The 21,854-nt window shown below is 39.8% G+C and overlaps 1 protein-coding gene across 17 annotated transcripts in view; it reads left to right on the top strand.

Annotated features, from left to right (window-relative positions):
- The window catches only part of RBFOX1 (RNA binding fox-1 homolog 1), a 1,149,451-nt gene that overhangs the window by 538,866 nt on the left and 588,731 nt on the right, over positions 1-21,854 (top strand). Inside the window, exon 1 of one of the 17 annotated variants that reach the window (XM_051793893.1) lies at positions 5,948-6,007. The exons of 15 other annotated variants lie outside the window; for them this stretch is intronic. In XM_051793893.1, the coding sequence (XP_051649853.1) occupies positions 5,963-6,007 (45 nt within the window). In that variant the 5' untranslated portion in view covers positions 5,948-5,962. Of the gene's footprint in view, positions 1-5,947; positions 6,008-6,146; positions 6,165-21,854 lie in introns of those variants that run through there. One more of the 17 variants, XM_051795012.1, reaches the window with a different exon arrangement.

The raw sequence follows: 21,854 nt of genomic DNA, 5'->3' as shown, positions 1-21,854 counted from the left end.
GCATTTGTGTGATTGTGTTAGCTTAAACCTATTTTCATCACTTAAAATATCTCAGGTAACAATCCCAACATTGCTTTATATCCTGTATATATAAAGATATTTAAATCTTTGCATTCATTTTAGTGGGAAGTATGGATCATGCATTTTAAGTTAGTGACAAAAAGTCTCTTTGGTAATGTTTTGCAATCTGGAGAGCAACTGTAAACGAAAATAGGTTGAGTAAAAATAAACACAGCTGCAAAATAAAGATTTGTCATTACTAAGAATAAAAGATCCAGATTTACCCAATTTCCCAGCAGAATTGTACCTCCATACTTCTCACAGATTTGCACAGAAAGTGTGTTATTTTTCCACGTACTGTGCCGAAAATTTTCTAGGACTCTCTAAGGAGCCTACCCATCATTCTTTGTCCTTTGCTCACATTGCTCCTGTAGGTGCACACTCCCAGCTGTCTCCTGGGGCGTTGTGCTCACTGTGCTTTGCTCAGGAAGCAAAGGCAGAGTGCAAGGTCTGGATTCAGACTCCTCCGAGTGTGGGTGCCCCAAAGGATGGCAGGGGGAGGCCTTGGTGCTCCCTCAGTGACTTCCACTTGTGATCTTGGGACTGGAAAATGTTCTGTATTAAATGTGTTTGATGCTCTGAGGAGCATTCAGGGTCCTGTTCTATGGCCCAGGCTCTAATTTATCATTTAAGGTGTTACCTTGCACAATGTGATTTAAGGGGCAGCAATTGCACTTCCAGGTTTTTAGGTGTTTTGACATTTCCTCTCACACCTGTACGGTGAGCACTGTCACCTCTGTGTTTTCTGGGCATAGGAAAGCACAATTAGACAAATTAACCCTTTGCAGTAAGACTTTGTGAAGTGAAAAAAAGACTGCAGAATTGCAAGACTTTTTGAACTCACAGTGCAGAAAAAAGTTGTGTTTTCAAAATGATGTGATTTCAGAAAATGGTGACTTGTTTGAGAATGACATCTCAAAGCAGATCCAGATTACCTTTGAAGGACATATGTAGTGAAATGTTAAAGCCAATGTTGCAGCCTGAACTGGTAATCCTTGTTCGTGCTGAAGTACTGTTTGCCTTTGTAATGTCATTTTTTGTGACTGCTTTAGTACTTCAACAGGGCTGTGAATATGGATAAGCACATAAGGAATTATTTTGCTTCAAGACTTTTCAGAGGCCTGTTTCTTCTTCATGTTGGTAGATGTGTTGTTGCCATATGTTTCACATTAAACATTGCAACAAGCTGAAAAAAAATACTCCATAGCCCTAAAGTGAATACTGCTGATAGGTATTTTTGTGCTTTTCTTATAGCTGACAAAAATGAGATACATGTTTTTCCTTGATTTGATGCATCTTCAGAAACTTTGCTCTATTTTAGGAGTTTGGATAAGGAATTATTTTTTGAGCATGACCTTCCAAGCAGCAGGGGCTGTGCAAAAAATTACTGTCCTGTGGAATATGCATTTTGGGCTCCTTATGAAGGGCTGAATATAGGCATTTTGATGACCTCTTCTGTAGCATTTATGCAAGAAACTTTTTTTGTAGCAGTGTTTGAAGTAACATTTGTTAGATCAGTACTGGTTTAGATACATCAAAATTATGTTCCTCCAACTGCTTTACTGATAAGGCTTGACTCCTTGTTTTTGAGTGAAATTAGGCATGCTTTTGTTGTAAAAAGGTAGCAAATAGAGTTTTGCATTTAATACTTGGCAAACTTTTGCATTTATATTTACAACAAAAGTGTAAAAGTGCCTTTGGATGATAGTAATGTTTAATTTACCTCCTTTGTGAACTACTCTAATTGCATGTACAGCTGAAACAGAAGTAGAACATTCAAGAGAGATTAGTGACATCAATAGCAATATACCTCCTTGGGAAAAGACAACACCAACTAATAATGCAAAATGAAGCATTTCAAATCAATATAATCACATTTAAAAACTCTTTATAGAGGCTATTTGTAAGCCAGCAGTGAAAGAGAAATACTGACATTTTGAATATACAGAAATATAATTTGTGAAAGCACCTATTACTTTATATCACTGATTTTTTGGAACATCCTTTTTGTAGGTCTAATGCTAAAACCACTTACTTTTGTGTACTCTTGTAATTAGTCTCATTGTGAGCTTAGATACACTGTGGATGCTTGCAGGATCCAGCCCCTGGAGAACATTTTAAAATTCTGCTTGGTAGAGGAAAAACTTGTGTTTGCTGATTGTGTTTCTTTTGATTTCTTTGATAATTTAGGTTTAAAAATCCTTATCGTTTAGATTCTCTCCAAAAGATTTTACCTAGAGTCTGTGTAACATTTTGAATTCTCAAATGTAGGTTTCCTTGAGCTTTGTTGTGTTTGTGACATCTGATGGATGTTGTATTTCTTACCATGTTGGTCTCCTGCCTTAGACTCTCACGCTGTAACCAGAAACTGTTTTGGGATAAAACTGCAGCGTGTTTATGATAAATCACACGACACTTTTCCCACTGAATATGTGTCATTAGGCTTTCTTTCTGTAATGCTGCTGGATCATTAGATGGCATGTAAAAAGAAACCATTCCAGCAGTGATCCATCAGGCATGGAGAGCCCCCATGTGTCGGACACGGACCTGCATTAAACCACATTTCACTGCCCTGCCTGAAAAGTACTGTCAAAACTGTGCAGGTGCAGAGTAACCTTCTGTAAGGTGCTACTTTGGGATTTTAACAATCTTCATTTTACTTCAGTGGTTTTTAATAGCTCCCCTAGCACGGAAACTTAATTCAAGAAATTACAACTGAATCAGTTACACACGGAAGACTTTCAGCTGGAAGCTTTCCAGGGTGTCATGCCTAACTTTTTGGATCAGTCTTAAAAGAATTCAAGCCTGGCCATTCACTAAAAGGCACTTACTTTACAGATACTTTGGCCTGTTCCTCTGTGAAGTGATTTTTTTGTTGTGAAGTGGGAAATGCTCCCTTTTTTAAGGAGAAAAATGTGTAGGGGATATGGAACAACTAAATTTATTTAGAACTTGTAAAGTAACAGACATAATGTGATGACACTCATCTGTGCTATTCAATAAATACTTTGACAATATTTATTTGAAGATCTCAAGTAAAAAAGGAGATAATTCTGGAATTACTGAAGCTTCAGTAGCACTGCCATCACAGTAATATTTTAGTTATTTAATGTTTTTCCTTACAAGTGCAGTGGAAAGGTTAGAGAGATGCCTTCCATGTGACTCTGTGTGTGTGTGTGTGTGTGTGCCTGAGTCAGGACAAGGATCTCCAGTAGCTGAACCACAGCAAGACCCTCTTCTTCCCTGTTGTGGTTCCTCACTCAGGCTTTTGCTTATCCCTCAGATCAATTCACAGAGAATTTATCTCTTGGTCTTGGTGTTGCTCCAGGGGTTATAGTTCCACACACAGCTGCTGAAGGATCTGTGCTATCAAACAAGGGGATGCCAACCCAGCTGAGGTTCTGCAGCCCCTCTACAGCGACTCAAGGACAAGCAGTGGCATCCTTTGACCATTACAGCATTTAAGGAATTTTATCTCTTGTTCACACGTGAGGTGGAAGAAACAAACTTCTCCACCATTTAGAGAGAGTGGTGAAAATGAATGTATAATATGTACAGCTTTTTATTCAAGGTCATTAATTCTATAGACTGAAATATGAATTTGCAATTCTCTTTTTTTTTAAGTTGGACATAGACATTCGAACTTTTATTTCGATCTGATTCTTGTCACAACTTTGTGAATGATGCAGCCTGTTCTGCAGTGCTTCCCCCTTCCCCCCCCGCTCTTATTTGTTGCTAATGAGATAATTACTTGGTTTAAACTCTTTGCCATTACTTGAATAAAGCCTGGGGATCTCTGAAGACCAGCAGAGGACCACATGTAGCATCTGCCAGCATTGCTGGTCCTCTGATTGAGTGACCATTTGTGCTGCAAAGGCTCGGGACAACAGGCCAGGGGTAATGGGGATGTTTCTTGACTGCTTCAACTCTGAGTGGCCTTGCCCTTCACAGCATGTTTTTGTAAGACAGTGGCAATTGCTGCTGGTGTCACTTTTAATGTAACTCTGAGCTTAATACTGAGGACGGACATAGGGGAAAATCAAATTTCAGTAGCAGAATGATAAGACAACCCTCAGTATTTTGTTGATTGTCAATGATAGTGTGTGGTATCTTAGTAATCCCTGCGTTTTAGTTCACCCATGTTTGGACACACAAGGTGGTTTAATAGGAATTTCTAGCATTTCGGGGCTTTAGTGCTCTGAAACATATTAGCCCTGCTTTAGCAGGCAGTGTTTATTCATTTCCAGAGCACTGTAGGGTCATTAATCCTCCGAGCCCTCCTGAGAAGTCAGAGATGGGAGACACTGTAAGTCGAATTATTCTAATTTTACAAGTGGGAAAACTGAAGAGATGAATAATATGGTCAAGGCCACACAATTAGGCAGTGTGAGCTCTGGGATGTGTTCTGGCTATTAAGCCCAGTGGTCAGGCCAGCCCTTGAAACATTCTGCTTTTTAAATTATACACTTCTGCTTTATTATGATTAAGATGCCTTCGTTTTCCCATACTCTGGCTAAGTAGATAGTCTTCTTTTCCTTGCAGGTACTAAGGTGGGCATAACTACAATAAAAACTTCAAAACAAGGAAAACCATATGAAATCAGATTCTGAATCTGACATTAGTTTGTATATTTTAAGTTTTCATAGAACATAATTAAACCTTCCCTATCCCGTTCTGCCACAAAGGGGTGCAAATTCTTTGATTTATATATACAAAAAGGGAATGACTGATTGAAATTATTTTCTTGGAGATCACTTCATTAGTCTCCTTTTTGATTGCAGAATAATGATAAATATTGAAAGATGTTTTACTAAACTCTTTTTTTTTTGAGAAATGGTGTATGTGTGGTAAGAAAATTCATTTTTGAAAATTACAGAAGTCCTCTAAGTAGCATCTATAGAATTTTTCACTAGAGTTTAAGTGGTTACTTGTTTACTTTGGTTACATAAATAGATGTACTTTGAAATAGCAATTTCGTAGGGAATAAGCAAGGCTTTTGTATAGAGAAAGATGTCAATTTTTAATGTTTATCTGAAACGTTTTTGTTTTCTCTGCTCCACAAATGGGTTAATTGCTGCCATCTCTAGTGGAAGATGTTCAGGTTTTATTTCAGTTGCAGCCAATCTTTGTCTTAAAAATAACTTACTCTGCAATATTGTTGTTTTTAAGCTAATTCAGAATTTCACAGGTAATTAATCACCATTTAATCCAAACGTTAACCATCTCGCTTAAATTGTTCATAGAACAAAATATTAACCATTTTATCTACACAGACCCGAACAGCGAAGCCCTACAAACTTTAGCACCACGTCCAGCATTTCAATAAGCAGTTAATATTTAGTCCATACGTCGAGCCATTCCATAAATGAATTATTGAGTGTAAGCTGCTCTCCCCTGCCCACCTCCCTTTCCCACAAGGCTGTGGTTTTTAGCTAAGCCGGCGTTGGAGCCGCTCTTATCTCCACGAATAAAACAAACGCGCTCCGCTGAGCGCCTGCACTGCGAAGCCTCGTCGGCGAGGGGAGCAAAGCGCAGGCAGCCGAGGGCTCCATCCCCCGGCTCGTGGCAGTGTGGGGAGCGCAGCGTATATTGGAAGTCATAAATACTGTCCCAGGGACGTTTTGAATGATGTAGGTGTGTAGCGGGAGAGGCTGGAAGCGCTTCCATCCTGCCCGCTCGCATCTCTCGGCCCGGGAGTCCCGCGGAGGGGGCGCGGGGTGCCCAGCGCTGTCCCCTCGCCCTGCGGGGCTCCTGCGGGAGGGCCAGGGCCAGGAGCAGGGCCCCAGGGCTGCCCGCTGCCCTCGCCCCCGGCCGGGAGCGCTGGATGGTGCCCGCGGGCCGGGGGCTGCAGGGCCGGCCGGGGCCGCTCCCCCCGGCTCCTCCGGGAGCTTCCCAGCCCACGATGAAACCTTGGCAGCTGCTGGCGGGCGTGGGAGATGCCCTTCAGGTGAGGCAGAGGCAGCTTCGGAGGAATTCCGGGGCGGGGTGGGGGGGGAGGAATTCCGGGCAGAGCGGAGCGCGGGGGGGGCCGGGGCAAGTTGGCATGTTTGGCTGCGGGGGTTGTGTCGCCGCCGGCAGCGACTTCCCGACGTGAAGGGCGAGAGGTGAGGGGGCAAGGGGGGCTCGTGTGAAAGGTGAGAGGGTAAGGGAGGGGCTGATGGCCGGGTGGGAGGTGAAGGGATGCGGGGCGAAGCGTTCGTGGCGCTGCCGGCCGCGTGCGGAGCGGGATGCAGCCCGGGATGCAGCCCTGGACCGCTGGCACAGGGATGCTGCCTCCGCTCAAAGGTGTGTCGTGGATAAACTTACCGATGCGACGGTGCTCCCGGTGTGTTTGTCCTCCCTGTGTTCCCCGTGTATTCCCCGGGTCTGTGTGTGTGTGCACGGCGTGGGCTCGTCACCGCGGGGTGAGGTGCCTACGGAAAATACCGGGCGGGGGGGATTGTTCGTCCTTCCTCCGACTGCAGTTCGTGTGAACTTCATCTTCAGGGAGCTGCTTGACTTTCTTTGGGTGGAATATGTATTAGCATTTATGTGGAATGTAGCAGGAGGCTCATCAGTAGTGGTTTTGTCAGATGGATTGTTGCCTTACAGCATTCCCGGCCGACCTGGGAATTGCCTCTTTAACTGTAGGGTACCTGTATGCCATCAGAATAATATACTGATCTTAAAAAACACAATTTAAGCGACTATTTTAAAGCTTTATTGCTGTATGTGTTAAAATACATGGGATGAAACAGCAGCAACATTTAGTTAATAAATACAATTTAAGCATACAGGTAATTTGGGCTAACAATCCATTTATATGTTTTTGCATTGAAAAAGGCAGGAACCGGGTATAACAGACTGGGATTGAAAAGTGCCTATCAGTTTCCAGCTGGATATAATTGCAAGGTAATTTGAATACTTTTAGCAATTTTCTTTCTTTAAAAAACCCCCACACTTCAAAGTGTGGAAAAAATGTTGAGGGGAATAAGGAAGGTGAGTTTCAGTAGCTTTGAAAAAAAGGAATCTCTTCCAGACTCTTCATAGGGGCATAATATTTTTGAAAGACTTGCTGTCACATGGAGGAGAGTCTGGCACTACAGTAGTGGAATGCTGGGCTCTGCAGTTCAGGCACCATAAAATCACGTTGCTTCCAGGACTGTACATCAAATTCCACTCCAGGTATTTTATTTTGGTGGATATTCAGGAATTTAGTGAGATCTAAAGCAGGTTTTCTATTTGTGACTTCTATAGTGATAAGGAATTTGGTCTGGACAGAGAAGCAATTAGGATTTATATGTATTAAACAGAAAGTTCACAACTGTTTTTGCTTATGAAATGCTTTGAATAACTAGTTTACATACAGGACATTGGTTTCATATGTATTTCTGAAATGAAGCAACGGACATGTATAAAGTTAGAATGTCTTGATGTTCTGACCATACTTTACAGATATATTTTTCAGGCATGTGATGTTTACATTGTTTTTTGAACATGCAAATGAGGTTGACTTCTCAAAAGTGAGCAAAACTGCAATTAGGTGAACAGCATTCCCTCCTCTACAGCAAGAGTAGTGGTGCTGTGTGTAATAATTGTTTTTAGATTGCAATCATTTCATGGCAAAAAATGGACTTTTTGGTTTTATCCTTCACTGGTGCTTCCCTTGAGAGTCCGTGTAATGTCTATCAGTTATCAGCTGTGCTTCCTTTGAATCTCACGGATCTATAGGGGTTTGATTATCCATTTCAGGGTTTTTCTTCCTGCAGCAGTGCATTTCTGGGGGTTTTAGAGGCTGTAAACATTCAACAGCTCCCATTCCCACCACCTTCTCTGTCAGATGTGGGCAGGAAGTTGTGTTTAATCAGTGCCTCCCAACATCCAATACCCTGGTACCTCACTGAGTGTAAGTACAGCTCATTATACCCCTTTCCAAGCACAGTTTTAGAAAGATTGAGCTTTATATTCTTCCCTACGTGATAAATGTTTGAAATCAGAATAACTTAACAATAGGTGGATGAAGCAACTTTATTATTATCTGGCAAGGTGTTATATTCAGTCTCTGTAACTTCAAAGCAGTTACTTCAGTAGTGTCATTATCATAGAATTGGTCAAATTTAGTTGTTTTATAAAATTTTCATGGAGGGTCTCACTTTGCTCATAAACCAGAAAACTTTTCCAGGAACAAGTAATAAATTGATTTCTCAAGTGATCAACCTCGTGGTATTCTAAATGTTAGGAAAGGTCTAGAAAAATACCCTGAAGTACAATATCAGAAGTTTGGACTTTTTCCATTGTAATGAAAAATATTGTTATTGAATTTCAGTAAATTTTATTAAGATAAATATGTTAGATATGGTAAATGAAGCATCAAATTAAATAGGAGAAAGAAGATAAATGTGGTTAACTCATGCTTTTAAGTTATTGTGAAAGAGTAGCATGAAGAGTAAACCAGGGGAAAAAATGTGTAGGGAATTTTAACTGTAGAAAGTATCTTGTCTAAGCTTTACTTCATATTTTAATTTAAGTAAGGAATGTGCTAAAAGGGAGTTATTTTTCACTCCTTAGTTAAAAGCTTAAGCCGACTAAAGTCAAGCTTTTAATCGACTTCAGTGATAGGGATTTTAGAGGTTTTCTTGGAATGATTATGTCACAATATAGTATCTTTCCAGAACTTAGAGGTGGGAACAAAGACTACAGAGGACCTTGATTATTTCAGGTGGTTTTTCAGTGGTGTTGGGTTTTTTTAATGTATATTTCAAGACTGGGACATAATTTACAGCATCTCCTGAGAACTAAGCATAACTTTTGAAATGTTCGTTTTGAAATGTGTTAACTTTTTAGGGGAATAAAGTTTACTTTTCAAAACGATTATTCTGCCATAAACAGGCTAAAAATAAAGTATGTGCCTTTAATTTTCTTTTGGAATGTGTTACAAAGGAATAGTTCTCATAAACTCTGAGGAAATAAAGGGTTTGGTGACTGCACTGATCTGCAGCTGGTGGCTTTGCCCAGGGAGGCATTTTTGAACACAAGAAGTACCAATAGTACGTAGTCACCAGAGGGGAGAAGAGTTCAGGCTTATTCTTTAAAAAGGTGCGTCATAAACATGTTTTCTCTAAATTTCAAATGCTGTGGGGTTGCCTTTGGGTGAAGTACCAGACAGATTAGTGAAAAGAAGTAAATGTGTAAGTGCCAAACTCTCTTCTGGTAAAACTTCCTTCTAAATTTATCTTGTCAGTCGTGGAGGTCTCTACCTTTAGGAATGAGCCTTTTCCTTTTCATTTTCTTTTTAAGGTATCAAGTGGAGATGTTAAGGAATGTAGCAGAGTTGTCTTCAGTGACTTTGTACACTTACTGCTTTTACTTTACCTGGATTTCAGTTTGGACAGTGTGAGAACGTGTTTGCTTTGGGGGATTGGAAGTCACTGTAAGCATTTCTGCTTTGTGTTTGTCTCCATCCTGCCCCTTGTGCATTTAATTTCTTTTCATTTCACCACGTTGAATTGCAGAGGCCGTGATTTCCCTCCATTGTCTTTGAAAATAAAGCACAGTGTGACTTCCTCCACCAGGTTGCAATCAGAGCCTATTTTATCTTTTGTTCTGTAGTTAATTACAGATTTCATGCACAGCAATAAGGCTTCTGCAAAGTGAAATTTCACTGATGGTCAGGAATATTTCAAAAAATGCTGTGGTATCACAGGGGCTTATTAGTTGCCTTTCACAAACATGGAGACACACAAACTTTTTCCAAAGTATTAAAATGGAGAACCTGCTTGAGTCAGCAGGAACATCCAGATTCAGCAAAACTGGGTTATGAATTCAAGCAATTAAACATGACAAAAAGCCCACTTTTACTGCCTTGACTTAACATCCTTCCTGTATTTTTTTTTTGAGATATAAAAACTTCAAAATGTTCTTTTTTGTCAGGTGTTCCCAAAAACAAGGTATACCTCCAAACCCCACAAACTCTTGAAAAATCTCTTGCTTTACATTTGCACCTTGAGGGTTTTTTTAAGTCTTTTTATTCTCAGGAGAAGCAAACACTATTATTTTATTCAGTTTAGGCTACCTGGAGTTTGGCAGGTGTGCATTATGTACCTGCATTTTGGTAGAGATAATTAAAAACAGACTGGTTGAATATTTAGCAATGAATAAAATAATCTTTTTTGATCAATATTAAACATATATTGAAGGGTTTGCTAATGATTATTAAAAATCCAAGCTATTTTTTTCCCTTTTGTTTTTATGGATTTGATGCTCAGAAGTTTTAAGCAGATTTCCTGAGTAGTAATTAATTATTGCAAATTTAGCTGGGTAGAAAAGGGGAGGGAAGTAACCAGATGAAAGTCAGGGCACTAAAGACTAATGGACCAACCTGAACTGGAAGAGAGTTTTAGCAAAGATTATCCATTCCCCACTCATGTCTTGGAGCCTGATGTAAAATTCTAATCCCCACCTTTTGCAAATGGAAATTATTCCCTCTGTGCTGTGGTGCTCTCTGGTGCTTATGGGTTTTTTAACTTAAAAAAGTTTTCTTTGTTAAAGTTGGACTTTCTGATTACATGAATAACAGTAATGGTAATATTAATGGTAATATTACTAATAGTAATCCAAGAACGAGATTTGGCCATTTTTCCAGGTAAATAAATTGTAGCTTATGTGAGAACTTGTTTCTGACTACTAATTAACCCGAATCTAGTGGCTGCTTTAACTTTAAAAAAGTGAAGTGAGAGGCACATGTGGCACATCACTGCTGCTGATTTGGGGACTGATTTCTTGCTGCTGACAACTTGCACTGTTACCTGATGCTCTTAGGGAAAGTCATTTCATGACTAATGTCATTTAAGATGAGACTCAGGATCTTTGAAGAACTGCTGCCCCAGTGGAGCAAGTCTTCTAAGAACATGACATTTAGATCAGGCCCTGATGGAGCATCTTGGCTCTCTCCTTCTGCACTGCTTTATGTGACTTTTATGTTTTCATCTTGGCATCAAGTGAGCACCTGTTTAAGATGACTGCCTTTGTGCCAGCACGTGTCCTTGGGGAGCAATCCTGGGATGGCAAGTCCCCTCTGGCCTCTGACTTTTCCTGGCCCAGCCTTTCCATGTGTGATGTCAATGAAGAGGAAGAGGTTCATTTGGCAGGATATATCTGCTCTCCCCTGTGTTTGCAGGGAAGGTTTGATATTGGGCTGTAACACACAGGAATCTGAAACCATATTTACTTCATCGAAATATTTACAGGATTATAATGAAAATTAATATCATCTAACATTTTCATTTGAAGACTTTTATTTTATTTTATTTATTGATAAGGTCTGTATGATGAACAGTGAGAAGATGTCCTGGTTTTCCTCCTTGCCAGTTGAGGCAGCACCACATGAGGCTGTGATCCTGCACTAATCTTGACAGTTACCAGGAAAAGCAGGACAGTGCTGCCTGTGCCAGAGAGCAAAACCGTTTCAGAACCAGAGCTCATTTCATTGCAGTCATGAGCCTTTCCCAGTGTCAGCAGAGTCAGAATCCAATCGTGGCAGACTGAACTTTCTACCAACAGAGAAGCCAAGAGAGTCAACTGAATTCCATTTTGACTTTTCATATTTGAAATCATGAGCTTTTTTCTTCATCCTACTTCTTTTTTTGAGCCACGACAGGCAGTAGTATTCACTAAAGGAAGATATTAAGGAATGGCATTGGGTATTTTAATATTTATTTTTTGACTTCCAATTATGTTTTCAAGATCTCACCATCTCTCCAGAAAGTACTTAAAATTATCACAGCAGGTAAATCAAATTGAGCACAGTCATGTAACAGTTTGGCAGAACTTCTCTTTGCTCAGTTTTAATCTTGAGAACAGAGCATTTTATCTTTGATAGCTGTGGTTCACTGATCACACCCCTTCTTAATTCAGTGACTTCAGGATGGTCTTTAGAGCTGGAAAACTGGGGTCAGAGAAGAGCTCAGTTGTGAGAAATGTTACAGTCTGTGAATTATCAATGAAATGGGACTTTACAAAGAGTGTGCAGGGGGATGCTGAGCATCTTGGGGAGAGGCAGTAGCTACAGGGGACTGAGCTCCTCCACAATCCTTGGATAGCCTGTAGGAGGAGAAACTGCATCCATCAAGTCTTGCTGTAACTAAAGGAAGCAAACTTGTGAAAGAACTAAGTGCAAACCAACAGCAGCGAGGCTGGGCAGCTGGTACAGGCTCACACACTCCTCCTGCAGCAGCCTGGAACTACTCAACAAGGAAAAACTGGGTAAAGCTGAAGCCTCTTTGTGTGTCGGTGTTTTTTCTAACTAATGGAAGCCTCAGGTTTGTGTGTTAGTGTTTCTTGCAATGAATAACTGTGTTTCAGACCTGGGGCAAGGCATTCTGAAGAGGGGAGGCAGTGTGGTGGTTCTGCTTTCGCTCACCTTTGCCTACACAGAGCTGAGCAAGCACAAAAGACAATTCCATCCTGGGGCTGAAATGAGGTGTTTGGTGATCACAGGAGAACAGTGGTGCAGAGGACCACTCCTCATGTCACTGAGCCCTGCTCTGCTCCCCCAAAGGAGCATCTTTACAAGTGTCATTAATGACAGATATCCTGTTAATCTTTGAAAAGAATTCCCTGGACTACCTTTTACAATACTTAGAAGTCTTTACCCTCTTAGAAGATATTTGTTTGCTGGACAAATGAAAATCTGCCATGCTGCAGATGACCTTAGTGTTTCATGTTCTCAGGGGGCCTGAAGAAAAAAAGGTTCCCCTGCTCCCTGCACCACTTTTCTATGACTGAGATTCCTCAGGTTTCTGTCCCACACATTTTAACTTCTGTATTTTGGTTCAACCCCTTCTAGTTATTGGGATTGGGAATCTTTATTTTTAATCTAAGAAATGCTTTTTGAACATTTTTGCATTTAAATGAAAACATTGAATTCAAATAGTTTAACTAATGATCAGAAGCCAAATATTGGCCATGATTTGTAATATAACCAGGATTGTATAATGATTATTGTAAGACATAGACATTTGAGGCTGGCTTGAGATCTCTAAGCTGCCTATTGGACTTCTTTGAGACAGAGGTTATGAGGTTTATTATTTTACCAAAGTCAACTAGAAAGTTTTATTCAGAACCTATGATGTTCCTAAACTTGCACAAGTGTGTGTGTGTAGATATGTGTGTGTGAGCATCTGTGTCATAAAAAGATAAAAGTTAAACACTTTTACTGATACACTCAAGACTTGATTAGCTCTGCCTGCTCTTGGTTGCCATCATTTCTCTGAATGAGTTCCTCTGAATTATGATTACACACATTTATCCTGTCAGTACAACCTCACAGAACAAGTGTGGGGAGAGAAGAAATGCAAGGCAGGGATTTAGAAGACGAGTCTTTTGACAGAAGAGGTGATGCATCATACTCTACTGGGCCAGTTTAGCACCTCCCAACTTGGAGAGGGTATATCCAAGAAGATCTGAAGGACTGTTCTTGGATAACCTCCTTCCAACCTGTCTCATCCCACGATCCTGTGTTATCAACTGGATGGATCTGCTGAGCAGTGAGTTATTTCAGTTCCCAGAAAAGGGTAAAGCACAATAGGGATAAAGTGGAAAATGCTTCTGCACTTTTGAAATATATTTTTATCTGTGGAAAAGGATGCAAATCTTTTCCAGCCATTTGTAGTAAACCCTGTTTTGGTAATTAACAGCTAAATGACTAATATTATACAATAACAATGTGTGAGTCACTGGCTGGTGCACAGCTTGACTCTGGCTATGGAGTAGAATAAGAAAAGTGGAGGATGCAAATTTTAATCATGCACTTGAATGCATGACTCAGGTAGATTATCTTGTGCCTTCCTAGATGGGAGGTGGGTTGGGCTGTTCTCATTCTCTGCAAGTTTTAGCATTACAGAGGAGCCAAGGGCATTGTGCCCGTTAAGATAACAGAAGACAAAGATGGATGAGCAAGCTGAGATTCTTATGGGGAATTATCTTTAAAAATGGCATGCAGGATGTGTACATTTATTCCCCCAAATCTTTACGTCTGTGAAACACAAACATGGTAAAAATCTAACTGGATCCAAGCAGTTTTTTTCAGGCAGTTATTTCCTTGGAGGTAGGTTAATTTTAACAAATTAACAAATTATATCCACGTTTTAAGAAAACTGGAAACGTGGAGGAAAAGAAGAAAGAGGCAGCACTGCAACTGTGCCGTGTTTCATTTTGACAATGTAGAAGAAATTGTCCTTTTTTTTACCTCACTGAGGAATTTCTTTTGGATTATCCTGCGTGCTGTAGAACTGCAAAAGTGCTTGGGTCTAACCTGAGTTAGTAACAGATGTTTCATTTGATTTTTCAATGCTGCAGACAGTAAACTGCATTTCTGCCTAAAGAAACAGATTCTAGCATGTCACTGGATGTAAGAGCTTTGACGTGTTCTCCATGTCTGTAGTGAGTAGGATGTGAAGCTGTGGGCTTCAATTACACAAAGGAAGGTTCAGATTAGGCATTAGAAAGGCTTCCTGATAGTAAGAATACTAAATATTTAATTAGATGACTTTGGAAGAGTATGAGATTTCTATCACTGGAGGCTTTTAGGAATGGTTTGGAAAGCAAATGCCAGACAAATGCAGCTGTGTGTCTTTGTATGTGAAGATGTTCTATAGAATTCATTTCTAACTGACAGCACTTGTTCTCATATCTGCATTTTCCTTTTCCTAAAGTAACAAATCTTTCTCAAAACCAAACTTAACTCCCATTCAGCAGGTGGATTTCACTTATGTGTTTACCAAGTGTTTTTAACCCAAGTTCAGAATGTGCCCTTGCTGTTGTTCCACATCTCTGAGGTGGGGCACCGAATCAATATTATTCCCTAAGAACAGAGTTTGGAAAATACTGGAGTTTTGCACTTTCTGAGAAAATCTGGGATCTTCCTTTGGGCCAGTTTTGTTTTTTGGGGAGCAGTGCAATAAGGGGTGTGCCCCTCTTCAGTCCCTGCTCCCCTCCCAGGGCTCTCATGTCTAACACTGTCATTGCTGGTGAACCTCGTGTGGAGTTCTCCACTCAGCTCTGAGAAAATTCTTGCTCTGAATTTATGGAAGTTCTGAAGAATCCTTTCAATAAGGGACAAGACAGGTATGATAGAATTGAAGCATTTAAACAATTGGCTCTGTATAGCCTCTTATAACACCTATATTACTACCACAGCTTCCCTTATTCCCTTAATGTTGCCTTTAGGATTTAAAATACAGACCTATAATCTAAACTAAGTTATTTTGAATATATTTTTGCTTTATTAATAGAAAGTAATTTTTTTCTTGTGAGAACTCTGCAGACTTCCCATCTTCTATTAATAACATAACATTAAGGTTTATGAATAAAAAGCTGATTACACAGAACGTATTAGAACAGTTGAGACTTTCTTTTTACTATTTGAGAAGTGTAAGAGGACCTTGGGGCCAGAGAGGCTCTGCTGTGCTGTTTTCTATGCAGTGTCCTACAGGTTCTATAGAGGAACCAGCAGAAAATGCTCCAAATAAGGAAGCAATAGAAATTAAAAGGGTATGTTCCTAACATAATCAGTGCACACGTTCTTGTCTCAGGAATTTTAGTTTGCCAACTGAAACTGAAGTTGCTTGATTTAGAATAATCACATTGGACAGCCTCTTTTCTCATTTTCTAATGTATTTATTTATTTTAAATATGGTTTCTAGAGCCAACAACTAGTTTGGCATAGGACAAAAGATTGTGTTAGACAGAACTAGAATCAAATCTTGAAGATAAAACTCCACCAGTTGCTGAACTTAGAGAAGGAACAAAGTCCTGGTGTCCTCCCAACTCCTTTTTGTTGCAACACAAACCCCTATTGTGTCTAACCATAATTTTCCTAACTAGTTTTTAAATTCTGCATAGACAAATAGCAAAATGTAGTATTCTGTTTAGAAATTATTTTGAATGAAACGACACTTCTATTAATTAAGTTTAAAGAAAACTCCACTTTTTTTTCGAGCAGCAAATTGGAAACTGATAAGGAAGCACTAAACAGCATCCTGTAATATCTGTATTAAAGAAATAGCTGCCAAGATGCTCATTACTTACAGGCATTGCAAACTTCAACAGGTTTCTGAAGAATTTAATATTTTCATATGCTTCAGTGTGAAGCCATCTGTGCAGTGACAGAGCAAAGTGTTGACAACGAGAACAAACGTATGTTTGTGGAAGTGCTCCATGAAATGTTAACAAGAGAGACACAGGATGCACAGCAGTATCTTGTAACAAGTGGGCCAGGGATTTGAAAAAAACATGGCCATCATCTCCAATATTTACAATTACCATTTCTTTTCTAATTTCTTTTTGTGTAGAAGTGTTAAAAAATACAAGTCTGTCGATACAGATGGTGAGGGAGACAGAAATACCCAGGAAAATACTGTTTGCATCCACCTTTTGTAGTTTTTCGTGTTTCTACTCTCATTTCTTACAGTTTTAAGCCTATATCTGGATCCATCAGTGTATATGTTAGACCTTAGGTGGCGTTTCATACATCTGCTGGGCTTTTTGGTGTAAATTAAACAGCCTCAAACACCCACAGGAGCTGAACTTTCCTAGTACCTTCTCCCCATCCCCCATTTGAGATGGATTTTTGTTCATGGCTGCACAGAGGAATGAATCATGTTTTTGAAGTCAGAAGGTGACATAGTGTGACTTTTAACCTGCCATACCCCAAATGTGGGACACAGTGTGGGCTGGTGAGAGATACAAAGAGATTGTAGGGGGAAAAACGGTACCCAGACATCAAAGAGAAAGCAAGTGTTCAAGACAAGTTACTTTGAATCTTTTGTCAGCGGTATTGCAACAAGAAAAATCTTGTTCTAAAGAATCCATACAGCTGGATTTTTAGTTACAAGGTACAAAGGATATATTTGACGGCGATCCTGTTATCTTCAGGTCTCCATTCTCTCTCCAGGTTTGGGTGACCGGGAGCAAGGATTGAATTAGATTGTGCCTTAGCAGCACTATGATTTTTCTAGGAAGTGTATTTTTATGTTTTAAAATGATAGCTCCAGAAGAAAAGATGTGTGCTGAAGGGTTAGGAGGCAGGTTATGGCAGAATTCCCTCCCCTATTCAGGTATGAGATCCTGTTCTCTGAGCAGGGCACAGCTTGATGGGCCAGTTCCTCAGTTTGAACTGGCAGTGATGTGGGAAAGGGGGGACTGATCACCTTTTGATGCCAGTTTTAGGTTTTACTCTAATAATCTATTTTCTTATTGAGATTTATAACCACAGCATGAAGTAATATCCATCAGCCTTCAAAAATTTAAGTCAGTGGGATGCAGAGGTGGGAATACACAGTTATACTGGTGACATTCCTGCAAGATAACCAACAACAGGAATATTTTAATGTTGACACTGCTGTCATTGTGCATTAACTGGTAACATCCATACCCTTTAATTTGTAGTCAGGCAGTCTGAAAGTTCTGGATGGATTGCAGTGTGGCGTCTTTCAGCTGGGTTAAGTTGCCCCGTGATGGTCTTAAAGGAGCAAAATGTCTGAGCTTTTATTTGAGTCCCGATAAATATGCAAGTTCCAAATGTTTACTCAGCAACACTGACATCGTGTGGCTGAGAGGAAAATCCCAGCTCTGCTTCACTACCGGGAAGTGAATTAGTTAAAAAAAACCCTTCAATTTTAACAAACCAGTCAAATACAAACAGCTTTAGTGTTACCCTCTACATGAAGAGAGAGAACAAGGTAGAGAGAAATACAGATTTGAGGTTATTTCATCTTGGTTTAGCTCTGGCAGAGCAGGGCACTGGGAACAAGATGCTTCAGGTGAAGAAGGTCTATGGAGCTGTCCCAGAATCATGTCTGCTCTTACTCCTCTTTATCTTGATGTTTAATGGTGAAGGGATGAGTTTGATCCTCAAGGCAACAGGTTTGTCGTCAGGGAATAAAGATTTAGTTCCACTTTGAACAGTCCTTAAGTCTCCCTGAGTGTGTTTCCTTTGGCAACACGTCTTTGACAATCAGTCTTCCAGTTATTGCATTTAAAAAAGATCCTGACAGGTAGAGTTTCTGGGAGGAGAGACATCCTTCTGGTTTTTTATTAATTTTCATTGCAAATTCCTGTGTCCTTTCTTCTGAGAGCAGAGTTTTCTAGTTCTGTGGGTATTTTTTTTTTTTACTCGCCTTTTTATTTCCTTTAAAAAAATAAGCAACCTTAGTGTTATTTCTCTGGGTTTCATATGAGAATTATGAGGTCTTTTAAGTGGTTCAATCTTCTGTCAGGACCATCGATGTTCTCTTCTACAATTTTCATACAGGCTGAGTAGACTTTGCGTGGCTGAAACAGGCAAATTATTGCAAATTACAGGAGAAGTTCCTGGTAGGGTATCACGTGCCAGTAATTGTTGTACTCAGCCACGGGGTCCTGACTTGTTGTAAATAAGGTTTACAAAGTATTTCTGATGTGCTGAGACGTTCTCTTATTACTAACAACAGAGGAAAATGGCAGGAGTTTTTGTGCTGACATAGTTTCTGTGTCAAAATACAGACTCTTTTCCATTGTATTTCTTCCAGAATATGAATGTTAATAATGCATTTACAGCCATTTTAATTGCCCACATATTCATATGCTACCTACATGGTAAAAATTTCTAAAGCTATTTTTTTATTATTCATTTTCTTGCTCAATAGACTATCCCCCCTTATTTGACTTTTATTTTGATGAAAAATGGTAAATGGTGATATGATTGTATTCTAATGCTGAAAATTATTGTCTAATGAATTCTACCATGCTTTTAATTAAGATTGACATTAGCAAAATGAACTGAGGGATTTGTTACATTTACTGATAATGATTCTGTGGAAGTTACAGAACTACAAGGAGAATGTTGAATAGAATGTTTCATCTGTTAGAACATAAAACAATCAATAAAATATGAGAAACATGCACAGTCTTAACAGATTATATCAATAATCTGAGTGGCATTTGTTTCTCTGTGTTGTCATAGTGTCCTTGGAGCAAGGGTTGACCCAAAGCAGCTCAGCTGGGAGCTGGACCAGCAGCCAAACTGGTGATAAATTTGGGCTTCCTCCTGCCCACATCTATGTGCACTCTCTCTTCCTAAACTCCTACAAAGTCCTGCCTCTTGTCTTCCAGACAGGGATGTTTGTTGTTGTACTTACTGCTGTTTGTTCTCTCTGTGTACGACTGAGCATCTTCTTAATTTGATTTTCTGTTCGTAGCATGTCCCAGATGTCAAAAACCTATCGCATTGTTAGGGGAGAGAGATTAAATTTTCCTCCTAGAAAACACTGGGTTCATGGCAGGCAGCTTGTCCTCTACTACAGATTCTATGTTGGTAATTAAAATTGCCTCTAGGCTCCCAACTCTTGCATAGGACATCCCACTGGGGAGTGGTTTCCCCCATTAATGGTTTTAGGGGCTGCTTTGTGGCACTTTGCACAGTTGATGTTTCTCATTTGTTTGAGGATGTCTCTGAGGGAAGATCAGAGAGAGGATGGACTGGCTTAAGTGGAATTCCCAGGCTTAGGTATGAGATGAAGTAGCAGCAGTTTGGGCACGGACAGAAAGAAAAATTGAGGTGCCTTCAGCTGCTCTGCTGGACAAAGGAGAGAGGGAAGGCAAGAACAAATAACTGCAGGTGTCTGGTGGTGACAGAGAGATTGGGGGGATGTGTGTGTTCAGAACTGCATCCTAACACATCTGCACAAACACAGGTACCTGTATTCCCTTAAGTACCTGACTGTCCCCTTTGTCCTTATTCCACATTGTCAGTAAGGTCAGGAATCACCACTCTGAGAGATGGGTTGAGCATAAGCACCTTAAAAATTGTGAGGAGCTTAAGAGGATGGGCCTCTATCCTCAAAACTGAGATTTCTTGTCCTTCTGTCCTCTCTTTCTTTGGAGTCTTGCTGATGGCACTGAATCTCAGACAGAAGAAGAGAAATAATTTGAAAATTTCCCCCCTCCCTAAAGGACTAAATGCCAAGTGCAGAGCTGCTGATTAAAAACATGTCTCTGAGGAGCCCAACAGGAGCTAATCCTTAGGATATATTTAACTATCTAATCCCTTCCACTGGAAAGTGCATCAAGAGGTAAAAGTTTCTTCTCTTTGCCATAGGTTACCTAGTTCTTCACAGAGTTCTCCTTTCTCTTACTTCAAGTTATCCCTTTTTTCTGTCTTGACAGTTGACAAACAGTTATGCTTCATTAAGAACACCACCGTGGTACTTTAAAGGTGCTTATTGCCAAGAATAAAAAAAACAACAAACCTTCAAAGTTTATTTACTGTGGGGCCACTCGTTAAACAGTTTCTCTCCTTACTTGCACCTCAGTGGCAGAGCATGAGATCTCCTGGCTGGAAGTGATAATAGAGGTATTATTTTCTCCCCTTAAGCAAAATGATGTGTTCCTAAAGTAATTGGCTGCAGTGCAAATTATAACTGCTCCTTTTGTCGTGACAGGACTGTAATCATCTGGTGTCACTGGTCACCTTCTGACAGTTTATTGCTTCTCAGTGCTATCAAGTGGAAGTAAAAGGAGAAAAAGAGAAGCATTTTTATTCTTTAACTGGTTGCAAGGCTTTTGGCATTTGCATATCGTGTTCTCCGTTGTACACTGAAAATAAGTTGGTGATTATTGGAGTTATTTTTATATCATAGAATAATTTGCTGTTGAGTGAAAACAGAAAAGCTACTTGGAACATTAAAAAGCATTTCTCGTAGTCTGACTTTTCTAATATGCAGCTTCTGGGAGATGTTTTAAAGTGTCACTTCAAGTCTACATTATGTACCTACATAATTAATGTAGATAAAGAAGAAAACAGAAAGTTCTTTTAAGTGAGATAGTTAAGCAGTTAAATGTTGATTGAATTGCAGTCTGAGACCTTGAGGTGGAGAGGGAAGAGTGTTGTGTGATACAGGTAAAGAACTATTTTGGTGCAGTTGTTTGTATTTTTCATCAGCATCTCCCACGTGGGCTGTGGTTCCAGCACACACTCCTGTAATCTCCTGCAGTGGCAATGATTCAGCTTAAAAATCAATAGGGCACGAGGTGTTTCAAGTTCTCATTATTGTAATGTGTCAACATCACTTCGGTGACCCCAGAGCCCTGTGTTGGCTGATTTGTTCTCTGATTTATTGTGCAATCTTGTAGGGCAAACTATAATTTCACTGGCAACCAGAAACTCTGCTTTTATGGTTTGTGTCCCAGCCTCCAGTCATTAGGATGTTCAGAGATAATCAATACCTGTGCTTGCTGCTGAAGGTTGAATGAAGTTGTCAAGCAGCTAAATTACAAAGAACACAAACAAAAGAACATTGTTATGGCTGAGCAGACCAGGAAATGTTTTTTATCTAAATTTTCATTCCCTATTAACTCACAGATGTTTTTATGGCTTAGCACTCTCATAATTTATATTTCCTTATATGCCTACCAGGTTGAGATCTTGAATTTTCTGGTTGTGATGACTTACTGTATCACTTTGTCTTCATGTTATCTGTGTTCATTTTTGATTCTGTTATCTTCTCTATATCTGCCCAAATTTAATAACATCATGAACAGGAAAAAATTAATTTCTCAAATTTAGTGAACTTATTGTGGCTTTAATGTCCAACAGACAAAGCAGCATTGTTAATTTTGCAGTTCTCTTCCACTCTTGTTAATTTTTGATGTTTGTTTACATGGCTCAAAGTGCTGCAAGTGAAAAAAATGAAGACAATATCAGTTTATCCTGGGCAATATCATATCTATTAATTTATTTAGATCCTCTCAAATAGAACTGAGGGAGCTTTGCACAATCA

This window comes from Manacus candei, unplaced genomic scaffold, assembly GCF_025592945.1.
Source record: "Manacus candei isolate 608988 ecotype Guabito, Panama unplaced genomic scaffold, ASM2559294v1 h1tg000002l, whole genome shotgun sequence".
NCBI lineage: Eukaryota > Metazoa > Chordata > Aves > Passeriformes > Pipridae > Manacus > Manacus candei.
Note: the sequence above shows the minus strand (reverse complement) of the source record. Positions and strands in the feature narration are given on the sequence as shown.